The following is a 13,844-nucleotide window of genomic DNA, read 5'->3' on the forward strand; positions in this document are numbered from 1 at the left end:
GCATCTAGGATTTTCAAGCCTGAATTTGAGGTTACACGCGATAAAGCCACATACAACTGCCCATGAGAGAACACTGATTGAGGTAAATAGAGAGCAACTTGTTTCAAACTTTGTCCTTGACTCTTGTTTATCTTCATTGCGTAACACACTCTTATTGGAAATTGCTTTCTTCGCAGGGTGAAAGGGTGCTTGCTGTCATTGGGAGACAAAACAATCCTAGGGATGAGGACCTTTTCACCAACATGGGTGCCTGTGAGAATCTCAGCTTCTATTATCTTCTGACCGAGTCTGGTGGTAAGAAGCCTTGTCCCATTGCATAATCCTTTTCTCTGGTTTAGGTTTCGCAGCAACATTATTGGCACCCCTACTTTCAACCGTATTTGATGGTTTGGTAGCCCTGGAAACTCTAGTGAGTTAAAGTATTCTACTGTGTACAGGTTATTCCAGTCGCCACCTGTGCAAGCTCTTTCTGAATTGAATCTGAGCTTAAATATTCTTTAGCCTCACCTGGCACCATGGACAGCTGATAGTCATTAATTTCACGGACTGTCTCATTCCGAGGAGTTAAGATTGCCCTTTCCGTTAGGTAGTGACGTTCCTTGAAGGATTGAGAGAACAATGGATACACAGCAGTTGTAATCTCTTGTAGATGGTTGCCTGTGTTTGGTAGAATTAGACTTTCCTCTATTGCTATTCTGCAACCTCCAGCATGTTCATCAGGTGTAGTGCTAGCTGAAATTGAATTTCCATCTCCAACTTTTAAAATCCAATTTGCAAAAGCTGCGTCTGAATGTTTTAGTCTCATGTTTATTGTCAACTTGAAGATTTGACAGGCATTCCACAGATGAGATCGATTGATAGAGGCTTGTACAGTTTCCTGACGACTCCCTTGGGGAATAACTGGTAATATCTGTCTGAAATCTCCTCCTAGTAAACTGTTTTCCCTCCAAATGGTTTGTTCAGTGCGGTTTCATCTTCTAACGCCATGAGGTCTCTGATTGTTCGATCTACAGCCTCAAATGCATATCGATATGCCATTGGTGCCTCATCCCATATAATTAAATCAGCCTTTGTAATTAAGGTAGCTAGCATTGTTCCAGACTTGATTTCACAGGTGGACCCTTCGTTGAGGTTTATTGGTATCTTGAATCGTGAATGTGCTGTTCTACCGCCAGGTAAGAGTAGAGCTGCTATTCCAGCTGATGCTACTGGGATTACGACTTTCTTCATTGAGCGTAACTTAGCTATTATTGCCTTGTAGAGGTATGTTTTCCCTGTACCTCCAGGACCTTGTAGAAAAAACAGTTTTTCTGAATTGTCTTCCACAGATTTGACCACTGAATTGTACACCATTATTTGATCTTGATTCAGCGTTGGAAATAATCTGTTATGTTCAACGATCTCTTTCTGTACGTCAAATTGCAGGTCTTCTGTGAGGCTACTGTGGCTGATTTTTTTCAAAATAGCCTTGTCAGGCAATGGCATATCTGGGAAATTCGTGAGAGACTTCTCATTTTCCATTAATAGCTGCTCTATTTAAATCAAAGCGTATTGCTCCAGCTCAACATTGTTGAGATCCAAACCATTGAAATCAAAGACCTTTCTTCTGTTATGCTGCACATCTTCTGCAAGGTATCTCCAGTTTTTGTTCCACAGTTCTCGTGGATTAGCTACTTCACAGTACAACAGTAGTGTCACAAATAAATAGCATATTTGATATGCTGTTGCCCATTGTGACACCTCTTTAAGTACATCATGCCACTCTTTATCATCGTCTAGGATTCCTCTAATGTAGCATGCTTCTTTATATGTAGCATACAGTACTCCAGCCACTGTCTTAATGTCTTCAAAACATGTCGCACCTTTCACTATATTCAATAAAATTTTGAGATAAAACAAGTCGCCAGCTGATGGGTGGATATGTACTATCCTGCCAATAGCAAAACCTTGTTTCCTCCTTGTCCAGGTCTTTGTAGAGTTCCACACATAATATTTTGGGAATTCTACATATGTAAGGTCAAAGGCCTTCTTTTTTGATATGTATCCTACATCAGTTGCCTCTTTCTCTCTTTTGTTTGTAGCCATCCATTCAGTGAGCATTGTCTTCTCAACATCTTCTCTTGATAGAATGTTCTCCAAACGTTGCAACTGGTCAAAAAGCAATCTCTGTTGATCTTGAAGATGTATATGTAGTCGTATCACTGCTGGCTTGTGATAATGGATGTGGAATGCAAATATTCTCCAAATTGCTTCACATGCAGAGACGTAGCGACAATCAAGGTACTCACTGATCTCATCAATAGGTTCAGATTCTTCTTTTTTAGAGTGTTTTCTTTTTTTCCCTTCTCTCGGTCTCACTATTACAAACGTTGCTTTGTCCACACCTTTTGTGATATATTTGAATAGATACTTCACTGCGCTTGTCTTACAACACCACTCAACATTTATATGTGCTTTATACTTTTTCAGCAGGTTGAAGTTATGTGGGACTACATGGCGATTGTCTAATCTTGTGACACCTTTGAAAACAAATTTGGACTCATCGTTGCGTCGCCGGTAAAGAACGTAACCAGAGTTGTCAATGCTAGTGTTGTCCACAAATGCTCTAGGGAACTTTTTACTGCATGCACCATTCTCCATGCATGGTGAGAACGGTCTTTCTAAACCACAAGGCCAATGCATCATTTGCTGCTCAACCAGTTCAAAGCCTTCCGTATCTGTTTCCTTATCTGGTAATTCAGCTGATATGAATTTGTCAATCACAACTGGTTCTGGGTTTTTGCTTGTACCTTCTAGCCACAATAGAATGTGTGCGTGGGGGAGACCTCGTTTCTGGAACTCTATTGTGTACACTACTGCAGAATTGAAAGTCAAATTCATTTAGGTTTTAATGTTTCTCTCTGTGTGTATATGTTAGTTATGGATTAAGAAAAATTATTATACCTGCTACAGGAAGAGGAAAGAAGAGTCCTTTGTTAAAATCTCCCAGCATCTCGTCTAGTTTCATTTTGAAGACTCTTGATTGAAGGTCAGGCCTTAAGTTCGATCCTTCTGTAGTATAAGTTTGTAGATGCTCTGTCAACTCTGGCCAATTTGGATTTGCTGTGAAGGTGATAAATAAATCAGGATTTCCAAACCATCTACATAAAGCCATCGCATCATGGTACTTCTCTACCATATATCGTGGACCTGCAGTAAAACTTGATGGTAATATTATTCTTTTCCCAATCCGTTTAGCATCAGTTTCTCCTCTTTCAACAGCATCGTAGACATTGTTATATAAATTAGCTCTTAATTTTTTTTGATTCAGAGCTATAAAACGTAGTCTTTCTTGTTTTGTCGCTGTGTAGGCATCAACAATGTATTGATGAAATAATCTGCCTCCCTTAGTGATAGTCATACCTTCTGATAATCTTGTCTGAATCTGGTAAGCATAATACTCTCTCATTGTCATATATGATCTCTTTACTTGGCTCCGTCCTATTGAATGGTATGGAATTTCATCATGATATCCTGATTCACCATAAGGGAACAGTAGAGGGTACTGAAGACTCATATATAGAGGATGAAGATCACTAATTCTTTGTAATTCAGAAGACTTAAATTGCAAGATGACATCTCTTCCAGCAGTCGCTGTACTAAAATCTCCAACTATTAATCCAGCAATCTCATCTGCAGTAGGTAAGTCATACTGTTTTCCTTTCTTTGCTTAGCTTATCAATCTGATATTGAATTCAGAGCTTGGTCCATCTTGATACCTATCCCTTGCTTTTCTGAAAACCTTTGCTAGTTCATTTGTTCTATCTAGCATTGTTATTAAAATACCTACAGTTTCTTCATCAACTGGTTTCCCTTTACCTCCCGCTGGCATCTTCTGCATACGATTTTTGATTTCATTTGTTGTATCAAAAATGTAAAGCTGTAGAAAAGACGGGTGCTTCCCATCTTCTGGTAATAGAGACCCAATAGAGTGGTAATTTTGGCCATGGATTTTGTAAGTATAGGGTCCTTGTGTTCCTGTCACTGTATGATCAACTTTCCCACCAGTTGATGTAAATGCTAGCATCGAGTTCAGTACACGCATGTTACGACGATAATCTGATGATTTATTGTACAGCTTCTCTAGTTCAGGAGGTGGTGCACAAACTTTTGGTAGTCTTACGCGACCTTGTTGACAACATAATGTTTGATTTCTCGTTTCTGTTTTCCATAGCAGGGCATCACAAAATTGGCAGGTCACAATACTGGTGGCGGTAGATAGCTCTGCAATCGTTGTAGAGGTTAGTTGGAACTTATGTTTAGTTAGTTTATGAGGGATGTAAGAAAGCATAATAATAACAGTATAATTATTAATTAAGTATGGAAATTAGAATATTTAGTTGAGTTTCGCCAACCTGATTGCAAGTCGTAATGTTCGAGCTCTTGTACATTGACCTGGACATTGTCATATGGAAATATGAGACCTGAGGATATCTAAGTGAACCAATATTGTTGTGTATAGAGTGGTTATATATACTTTTCTCTTTAATGATTCATGGGAGAGGTTTGTAAAATTTGGTGATTCGGTGAAGTATTTTTCACTTAGCCATGGTTGGCGTAGCTTTCCATCTGTAAGAGTAACATGAGCAATGTCAGAACTTTTAAAATTTCTAAAGTGACTATCTATGTGAAGCTGAAATGTCAAATTTTTAGCAAAATAACATGAACAATATAGAGCTTACTTTTCTTAAATAAACTTCTGTCTGTGTTCAATTTTTCTTTCTCTTTACTGGATTTCTGCTTTCTCTTCCTGCTGCCTTCACCGCTCACTGTTTATTTCATTTTGGTAAAACCTTTGCAGGTTTCCAAATTGACTACAATTGTTGAAAATATGGAAAAACGGAAGAAGAAAATAATGTTAACAATCCCTTTGTTAAATTTGAGAAGAATCTTGAACACAATAGCTAAATTAGTGTTAGATAATGTGCTTCTTAAATTTCTTAGTAAGCTGTTTATTATTTGTAACCTCATAGGTAAGATGGAAAGGTATGTATAATAATAGAGTATCAATATTTATTTAGCGATACATTTATTAAGCAATGATGGTTGTATAAGATTTTTGCTTCAGTATATGACTCAAAACTCTGTTACAATACTTAAAAACTCTGTTTTTTTATCTATGGTCCTTCTCATGCATGTAGGCTATTTTAAAACCATTCTGGAACACATACGGGCAAGTCTTTGTGTTTTTAAAATTTTTTCAAACTCAACGACAACACTATTAGATTATATTAGTTGAGATTTATTTGCATTTTGAACAAACATAACACTTTATTGGAGAAAATATGTGGGAACTGATGTCAAAATAACACTATATTATATTATGTGGGAACAAACATAACACTATATTAGTTGTTATTACAGTAAAAATGTAAGAATACAACATAGCCACACTAACTTTCTTTATTTACATACACAAGTTTCACACTACAGGTTTGAGAAATGAAAAAGAGCTGGGATAGATCATCACAAAAAGTACTAATGGAAATCTGTAAGCTGACGATGGTCCACGGCTCAACAGAAGGGAAGTCAGTCTGTAAGCTGACTATGGTCATGCTTTCATGTTTTTTCGTTACAAACAATCTCCATTGTTTCTTCTGTCACAACCAAGTAGAAGATGACCCTGAAATGCAGTATTAATTTCAGACTAAATACATGTTGATGAAAAGGATTTGTTCTAAATTGGGAATCTACGTACCTTTGACATTGGCCATATGCTGAAATGGAGTAAATTCTCTTCTTTAATCGTCCCGCCATTACCCACTTATGCTGACTATGGGCTAATACATGTTTCTTTGTTCCAAACAATCTCCATTGTTTCTTTCGTCATGTTTCTTATGTCACAACCTAGTAGAAGATGACCCTGAAATGCAGTATTGGTTTCAAAATTAATACATGTTGATTGAAAGGAGTGTTGATTGTATGAGAATCTACGTACCTTTGACATTGACCATATGCTGAAATGGACTCTGTTAGCTTCTTTAATCATACCTCCATTACACAATTCAAGCATATCCAGGTCTGCAACCATCAACAAACTCAACAATATTTTCTCCTTAATCGTGAAAGATACAAAAATGCTCCCCATTCAGCGTAAAGATACAAAAAAGCTCCCCAAAGATACATAACTTCCCTGATAACAACACATTTTGAAAGCATATCTTCTAAACGATTAGTTGATTACAAAGGTAGAGCATGTCATCTAAGAAAACACTCATAGAATAACTCAAGAAAATTCAGCTCAAATCAAAAGTAACAACACTTGTCCACTTATGAAATGCAGGAGAGGTTGTTTCAAATAAGGGAAAATGCAGGAGAGGTTTTTTCAAATAAGAAATGGCAGAAAATAGATAAGCGAATAGGCTAATTGCATTTTTGTTTCTTCTGCTTCTCGTTCCTTCCACTTGAAGATGAAGTTTCCTCAGCTAAATCGCCAGAATCAATGTAAAGTTCTTGTGATTCTTTTTCAATTGATGAAGATGTGCTTGACATCTGGAGATGTGTTGGATTGGTAGCTGGTGATTTAACTCCTAAATCCACAATATCTCCACCTTGTGCCTATGTATATTAAAACTAATTAGTGAACAATAAAATGAGATCATTTCTTCTAGGGTTGTTAGAGAAGGTGCCAACAGATTACCTCTTTGAAGGTTGGGCCAGGAAGGACTTCGGTAGTCTCATAGATACGTGATACAGTAAATGATTGGTGATGAGGAGTGAAGTTGAAAGAAGTGAGCTTAATCTGAAATGTGAATTTCTTTCCAACAATTTCAGAAACGACTTTGGGTATAGAAGCAACAGTTTCTAAGTTGTGCTCATTGTCAGCCTGGCGAAAAGGAAAATTGAAATTCAGACCGACATAACTGGTGAATTTTGAAATTAAAATTGTTGAAAGAATAAGAAAACTTCAAAAGATTCGTCTATTATATACATACCAGCTGGGAAGCTAGGGTTGTTGCCTGTATGTTGGTTAACTTCACCATGTCCTTATCAAAAGCTACAAAGACGGCGGTGCTTATCCCATCGTGAACAACCAGTTCCACACGGTATCTTCCAAATGATGGCATGGTTAGACTTGATATCGGTTTCAAAAACAACAAATGATTTAAAAGGGAAAGAAGGATAGCAGTTTGTAATATTACTTGACATCTCCTATTGCTGTCGTTGAGCCGCATTTGAAGTTGTTGCAAGTTAGTGAGGACAACTTCTTCACCATTTTTGTCCCACATGCGGCACATGAAATGAAACTCCAGCCACGTTGAGCTTGTATGTCAGTCACTGTTGCGTTGCAAAGGAATTCAGCCTCCTAATTTTTTAAAAATACAGAAAGATATGGGGTTTGTTAATGGGTCAGTTGTTTGATCTAAAACATTAAGATGAAAATGATATTGATATGACATTAATGGTTCTCTATGCACAATCAAATGATACAAAGATCTACGGAAATAGACCTGTGGATCTGCAGTTGCAACAAACTGATTAAGTTCATCAATGGATACATGTTCAATCTTCTCTACTCCATGAGATGGTGCAATAGAGTTGGTGCCTTCTGTTTCTTTCAGCTTTAGGCTGTTTGGTCATGTAGTTAGGCAGTGATGTACGCACATTAACTACATAATATGAATGAGTAAATATAGAGGAATATTAAAGCATCCCTTTCAATACCTTTCAGCGTATTTTCGTGTGGTTGCAACGTCTCCATCAGTATAAAATTTAGTACCAGACGTAGCATTGAGGTAAAGTTCAGCTGAAGAGAAACGTTGAGTTAGCTGTGGTACAAGGTTAAGATCACTTGAAATTTGAATACTAAATGAACAGGGATTTAACAACAAATAATGTAGAATATGAAATGATTCACCTCCAAATATCTTAGGATTAATATTTGTTGCTAACAAAATATGAGTGCCATCCTCTTTCTCGTTGAATACCTTCTCCAATGAGGTTGCATGTTCATCAAATGCACTTAATCGAACTTTCTCACCACTGTCATAAAAGGGTAAATGTGGTGAAGCTCATAAAAAAAATGTAGAAGCCAAAATCAATGAAGAACATACCTTTCAAGACTGATGTGGACTAACATCCTCTCCAAAACTTGTGTCATCCCATTTCGATAAGCTTTGCTGGAACATACTTGGCCGATGATATCTAATTTAAGTTAAAAAACAGAATCAACACCAGAACATCAGGTTTTAAACAACTGTATTATATTGGCGACATTATGCATACACAAGAAAGATGAATACTTAATTGTTTGACGAAAGTAGTTTTTCAAAAACCCAACTTTTCATAAACAAATTAAGAAAACAAAACTTATTAGATCTTGTCTGTGTATTGAAAGTCTTCAAACATGGACAAACCTGGGAGCTCCGTGTTGGTGTTTGCAAGAGAGACCAATTGCTCATAACTCCGAAAACGGAAATGTTCATTCGGAATTCGAGAGACAGACTCGTCAACCTCATCAAAGACAGTGGTAGGTGTGAACCGTATTGAGAAATGAAAATCAGTGAGCTTAAAACGATAATTGCTTCTAGTGACTTCAAAGCCGGAAATTTGATATATTGCACCATCACGCAAAGAATTCTCGAATTTTGAAAGGTAGGTGACATTGATCGACCCTTGCATGACAGTACTCTGGAAATCAATATTGAAATAGATGATGTACATAAGTGAGAGTCATTCGAAAGGATATTTATTGACAAAATTGTGAAAATTTGGAATAGATCACGTAAATAAATCAGATGAAATGAAGACAATATTTGATATGGGAGGTACCTTCTCATCAATGAGAAGGAAATCAACACCCATAAGTTGGCCTCCTTTTTTGACATTGCGAGCAGGCCAGTGACGGAGCATCCTTCCCACAATCTGTTGGTGAAGACAGCCAGCTTTGAGGTCAGCGAATGAAACAACAGAGGTATTCATATTAGTCAGAAACAAAGTAGAAGACAAAGTATAATTTGAGCATCATGAAGTTGCAAATGGTAGCTTTATAGAAGACTGTGACTTACCTCAATTGAAGTAATGCGTAGTGGGCTAAGCATTAGATGAGAGACCTTTCAACGACACCCGTTACAATGAAAATTGAAGAGACAGCAGCCTATGGGTCTCGAGGAGTGGGAGAAACGGTCACACATATGAAGACGGTGAGACCCGTTACAATGGAAATTGAAAACACGGCAGCCTAAAGGTCTCGAGGAGTGGGAGAAAGGGTCGCACATACGAGTAGGAGAGAAGGTTGTTCCAAGGGCATCTCACAAATTTGGGTTCGATATGGGCTTTAAAGTGTTAATGGGTTCATGGTTTTTAACTGCTTCATGAGTAAGTTTTTAAAATAGGCCCAAAAAATTAAATCAGCAGTTGCTGACGTGGCTGCATAAGAAGTGAGAAAAAGCCAACTTTATATATATATAGATATATTTAATTTACTTAAGGTCATACTCTGATTTCGACCCGTAGTTGGTACTACTATTTTCGTTTGGTGCAATATCAAATTCGTTAATTATACATTCGGTAAAGCCAAAAAAATCCAACAAAACATGTATTGACCCGTGATTTTGTATTACAAATTGATGTGATCGTGTTTAGAGATCTTAATATACCAAATTTACAAATTGAAGTTATTGGTATAACATGTTGTATATTAATTTTATAGGTGAAAATTACAATTAGGTTATGTATATTATCAATATTATACACTTAGTATTATTTATATAGTGAATATTGTGTATAAACAATTAAGTTTTAGCCAATTAAATAGTTTGTTATTATATCCTAAGATTTATGAAACAATAAATAGAGTTTTATTATTTTGTAAACAAATTTAAACTTTTCTTTTGTTAGTTATTAGAATAATTAAAATATAATAGCATTTTCGTAATATGTCACATCATAACTGGTTAAATTTTTAACAATATAGCTTAAATAAGTATATAGATATATTTTAGAAATATAAACAATGTTGTATCCTAATTTTAATATATATTTATTATTATTAAATGATTTAGATATGTAAATATTTAATTTTAGTTTTATAAATAAATTTAAGTTTTATAATTTTCGAAATAGTTTGTTATTACAATAAATAGAATCTGTTTAATTATTTTATTACATAATTTTGAAATAATTTTATTATTATTTTATTAAATAATTTCAAAATTATTTTATTAATGATTTTTTATAATCTAATAAATTAATAATTACTATTTTTTGGATAATCATTTTCAGATTACAACAAATTAATATTAAGATTCTGTTATTATATTTTGTATTAAAATACTGCAGCATTTTGTGTAATATTTTACATAAAGTAGGGTTATTTGTTTAAAGATTGCTTAAATAAGTATATAGATATACTCCACTGTTATATTAATCAGAACATACAATTTATGCATTTTAATTCTTATGTTGGATAATGCTAATGTTCTATTATATGTTGTTCCAATCAAATCGCAATGACCAGCAGCAATCGAAATTTTAGATTGCTAGTTTTTTTTAGCGATTAGATTTGAAAATGCGGTGTTTGGTTTTAAAAAAGGAAGTTACACAATTACAAAAGTAGCCTTATTATTTTGGAAAATCACAAACAAACCTCCACAACCCTAAACCCCAAATTTCGATTCCTCTTTATCTTTTTCACACGATTCTCTCTGGTTCATCAAAGCCGCCGTTGAAATCGTCTCGCTTGTTCCTGATTGATTGAGCCTGTTCATCAAGCTCCTGAACTTAAACAGCTTCGCTCTCTCCTGAGATCTTTGACCAGTTAAACATCGAGTTGGAATCTCCTCCTAGAGTGTCGAATCTTTTAGTTGCAACCAGGTTTGTACCCATCAGACTGTGAGATTGATTGACAGTTAACGAGAGTTGGGTTGTCTTGTCTTTTCTTTTAATCTTTCGTTTTTGGGTTTTTTTTTTGTTTGTGAACAATACAATCATCTCTAGCTCATTTGGTGTTTGTTTAGAGTTGGAAAAAAATTATATCTTTTTTTGCATGTCTCGATTTGTGTTTGTTTGCTGGTTTGGTTTGGTCTCGAATTGTTGATTTGGTAGTGTGTTGATTCCATTATGGGACTAGAGAATCATGTTTGAGCAGTTATTTATTGTGTCATCATAACTGTGTAGTAGTATTGTGTCACGACCAAGTTAATCTGGATTACGTTTTGTTACTTGGATCATTTACTTAGCAAGCAGCTTTCTTTCAGTCATTGATGAAAGTCTCTTTGAAAATGTTTAATGGTCGCTTCCAAACCCGCTCGGTTGTTCACAAACCCTTGGCTCCGATCCAGATTCCAATGGACGCTCCTACCGAACAACAACAACCGGCTCAGCTCAGCTCCGGAAACGACCGTGAAGCTTTCCGACAAACCTTGTGGAACACTCTCCTGCGGCGTTCTTTCTACCTCCCTTCTTTCAAGATTTACGGTGGTGTCTCTGGTTTTTACGATTATGGTCCTCCTGGCTTCGCTCTTAAGAATAATATCCTCAAATTTTGGCGTGAAGTAAGTAAGCATCATTCATTCATTTATTCACTTACTTATATTTTTACTTTGATTTTGGTTTTTCTTATGTTTGTTTCTTTTACAGCACTTCGTTTATGAGGAGCATATGCTCGAAATTGAATGCCCCAGTGTCACACCTGAGGCTGTTCTCAAGGCTTCAGGGCATGTTGACAAGTTTACTGATCTTATGGTTAAGGATGACAAAACTGGAACCTGTTTCCGCGCTGACCACTTGCTCAGGGATTATTGCAACGACAAGCTCGAGAAAGATCATCTTACCATCTCTGCTGAGCAAGCTTCTGAACTGAAGAATGTTCTTGCTCTCTTGGAAGATCTTTCATGTCAAGAGCTTGGTTTGAAGATTAAAGAGTATGGGATCACTGCTCCCCACACTAAGAATCCTCTTTCTGATCCTTACCCATTCAACCTGATGTTTCAAACATCCATTGGCCCATCTGGTCAGAGTCCTGGGTGAGTATTTTGTCTTGTCCTGAGCTTAGTTTCGTTCCTGAGATTTTTATTCCTCATCAAGTTTGTTTTTCTTACGTGTTTCAGTTACATGCGTCCTGAAACGGCACAAGGCATTTTTGTCAACTTCAGAGACTTGTATTACTACAATGGAAAGAAACTTCCCTTTGCCGCGGCTCAAGTCGGTCAAGCCTTCAGGAACGAGATATCTCCACGTCAAGGGCCTCTTAGAGTTCGTGAATTCACTCTGGCAGAAATTGAGCACTTTGTCGACCCTGAGAATAAGTCACATCCTAAATTCTCTAATGTAGCAGAATTGGAATTCCTTATGTTTCCAAGAGAGGCCCAACTCTCTGGCCAATCTGCTAAAAAAATCTGCCTTGGGGAAGCTGTTGCCAAGGTCAGTACTCATTTCACTCGCACAGATAGACCTCTTTTTCTTTTTTTAACAAATTTTTTTTTCTAACTGTAATATGTATTACGAACAGGGAACTATTAACAACGAAACTCTAGGATACTTCATTGGGAGAGTTTATCTTTTCCTTACCAAGATTGGCATAGACAAGAACCGGCTGCGTTTCCGCCAGCATCTAGCAAATGAAATGGCCCACTATGCAGCAGATTGCTGGGATGCTGAAATTGAGGCTTCATATGGGTGGATTGAATGTGTTGGGATTGCAGATAGGTCTGCATACGACTTACAGGCTCACTCTGTAAGAAACTTAACTTTCTTTTTATCTCTGCTTCTCATCATTTCGTTTGACAGCTACATAATTCAAATCCCATATTGCATTCCTATTTTAAGTTTACTAAAGTAGATCCTTCTGTTGTAAATATGGCAGGAAAAAAGTGGCGTTGCTCTTGTGGCTGAAGAGAAATTTGCAGAACCTAAAGAAGTAGAGGTATTCTAGTCTACATTTTCATCATCTCTGTCTTTACAACTTGTCCTTAATATGGTTCTCCTCCTTTTGTTTCAGCAACTTGTGATTACTCCTGTGAAGAAAGATTTGGGTATTGCATTCAAGGGAGATCATAAGAAAGTGGTTGAATCTTTGGAGGTAGACTGACACTGAAGTGTATTGTTTTACTGAATAGGTTTCTTTGTCCCATGGTGATGGTTTATAATAAAGAACATGCTTGGCGTATTGTTTTGTTTAGGCGATGAAGGAACAAGAAGCTATGGCGATGAAGGCAACCCTGGAATCCAAAGGGGAAGTGGAGTTTTACGTGTGTACCCTCGGGAAAAACGTGACCATCAAAAAGAACATGGTGTCAATCTCAAAGGAGAGGACGAAAGTGCACCAGAGGGTTTTCACACCGTCAGTGATTGAACCATCGTTTGGGATTGGTCGGATTATGTATTGTCTGAGCGAGCACTCTTTCAGCACAAGGCCAGGCAAAGCAGGGGATGAGCAGTTGGGCTTGTTGAGTTTTTCTCCTCTTGTTGCTCCCATGAAGTGCATGGTTTTCCCGCTTGTACAGAACCAACAATTCGAGGAAGGAGCCAAAGTCATTTCCGAGAGCCTTACTTCTATTCGCATCAGTCACAAGATTGACATGACTGGTACGTAACAAATTGAGAGTTGGAAGTCGTTAACATTTTGAAACGGAGCAAAACGAGTAAAGTTTTTTTTTTTTTTTTTGNACTTTCTTTTTATCTCTGCTTCTCATCATTTCGTTTGACAGCTACATAACTATTAATTCAAATCCCATATGCATTCCCATCTTAAGTTTACTAAAGTAGATCCTTCTGTTGTAAATATGGCAGGAAAAAAGTGGCGTTGCTCTTGTGGCGGAAGAGAAATTTGCAGAACCTAAAGAAGTAGAGGTATTCTAGTCGAC

General features: G+C 36.7%; 3 protein-coding genes across 3 annotated transcripts; 1 reads left to right on the forward strand and 2 right to left on the reverse strand.

Moving 5' to 3' along the window:
* Positions 1,537 to 3,178, reverse strand: LOC104733743. Its single transcript, XM_010453296.1, has 2 exons — positions 2,944 to 3,178; positions 1,537 to 2,855 (listed from the first exon to the last, which is right to left on the reverse strand). Exons 1-2 carry the CDS (start codon positions 3,176 to 3,178, stop codon positions 1,537 to 1,539), a joined length of 1,554 nt encoding a protein of 517 aa, XP_010451598.1.
* On the reverse strand, positions 6,403 to 8,961 carry LOC104733744. Its single transcript, XM_010453297.1, has 10 exons — positions 8,812 to 8,961; positions 8,397 to 8,670; positions 8,094 to 8,184; positions 7,968 to 8,022; positions 7,705 to 7,808; positions 7,491 to 7,608; positions 7,182 to 7,345; positions 6,975 to 7,089; positions 6,680 to 6,865; positions 6,403 to 6,597 (listed from the first exon to the last, which is right to left on the reverse strand). Exons 1-10 carry the CDS (start codon positions 8,959 to 8,961, stop codon positions 6,403 to 6,405), a joined length of 1,452 nt encoding a protein of 483 aa, XP_010451599.1.
* Positions 11,301 to 13,570, forward strand: LOC104732447 (glycine--tRNA ligase, mitochondrial 1; the record flags this gene model as incomplete). The annotated part of the gene is given in 7 exon segments (XM_010451994.2): positions 11,301 to 11,534; positions 11,620 to 12,005; positions 12,090 to 12,402; positions 12,491 to 12,715; positions 12,845 to 12,904; positions 12,980 to 13,060; positions 13,161 to 13,570. Coding segments are annotated over 7 exon segments (1,682 nt in total), but the record flags the coding sequence as incomplete, so codon positions are not given.

This window comes from Camelina sativa, chromosome 12 (genome assembly GCF_000633955.1).
Source record: "Camelina sativa cultivar DH55 chromosome 12, Cs, whole genome shotgun sequence".
NCBI classification, from domain to species: Eukaryota; Viridiplantae; Streptophyta; class Magnoliopsida; order Brassicales; family Brassicaceae; genus Camelina; species Camelina sativa.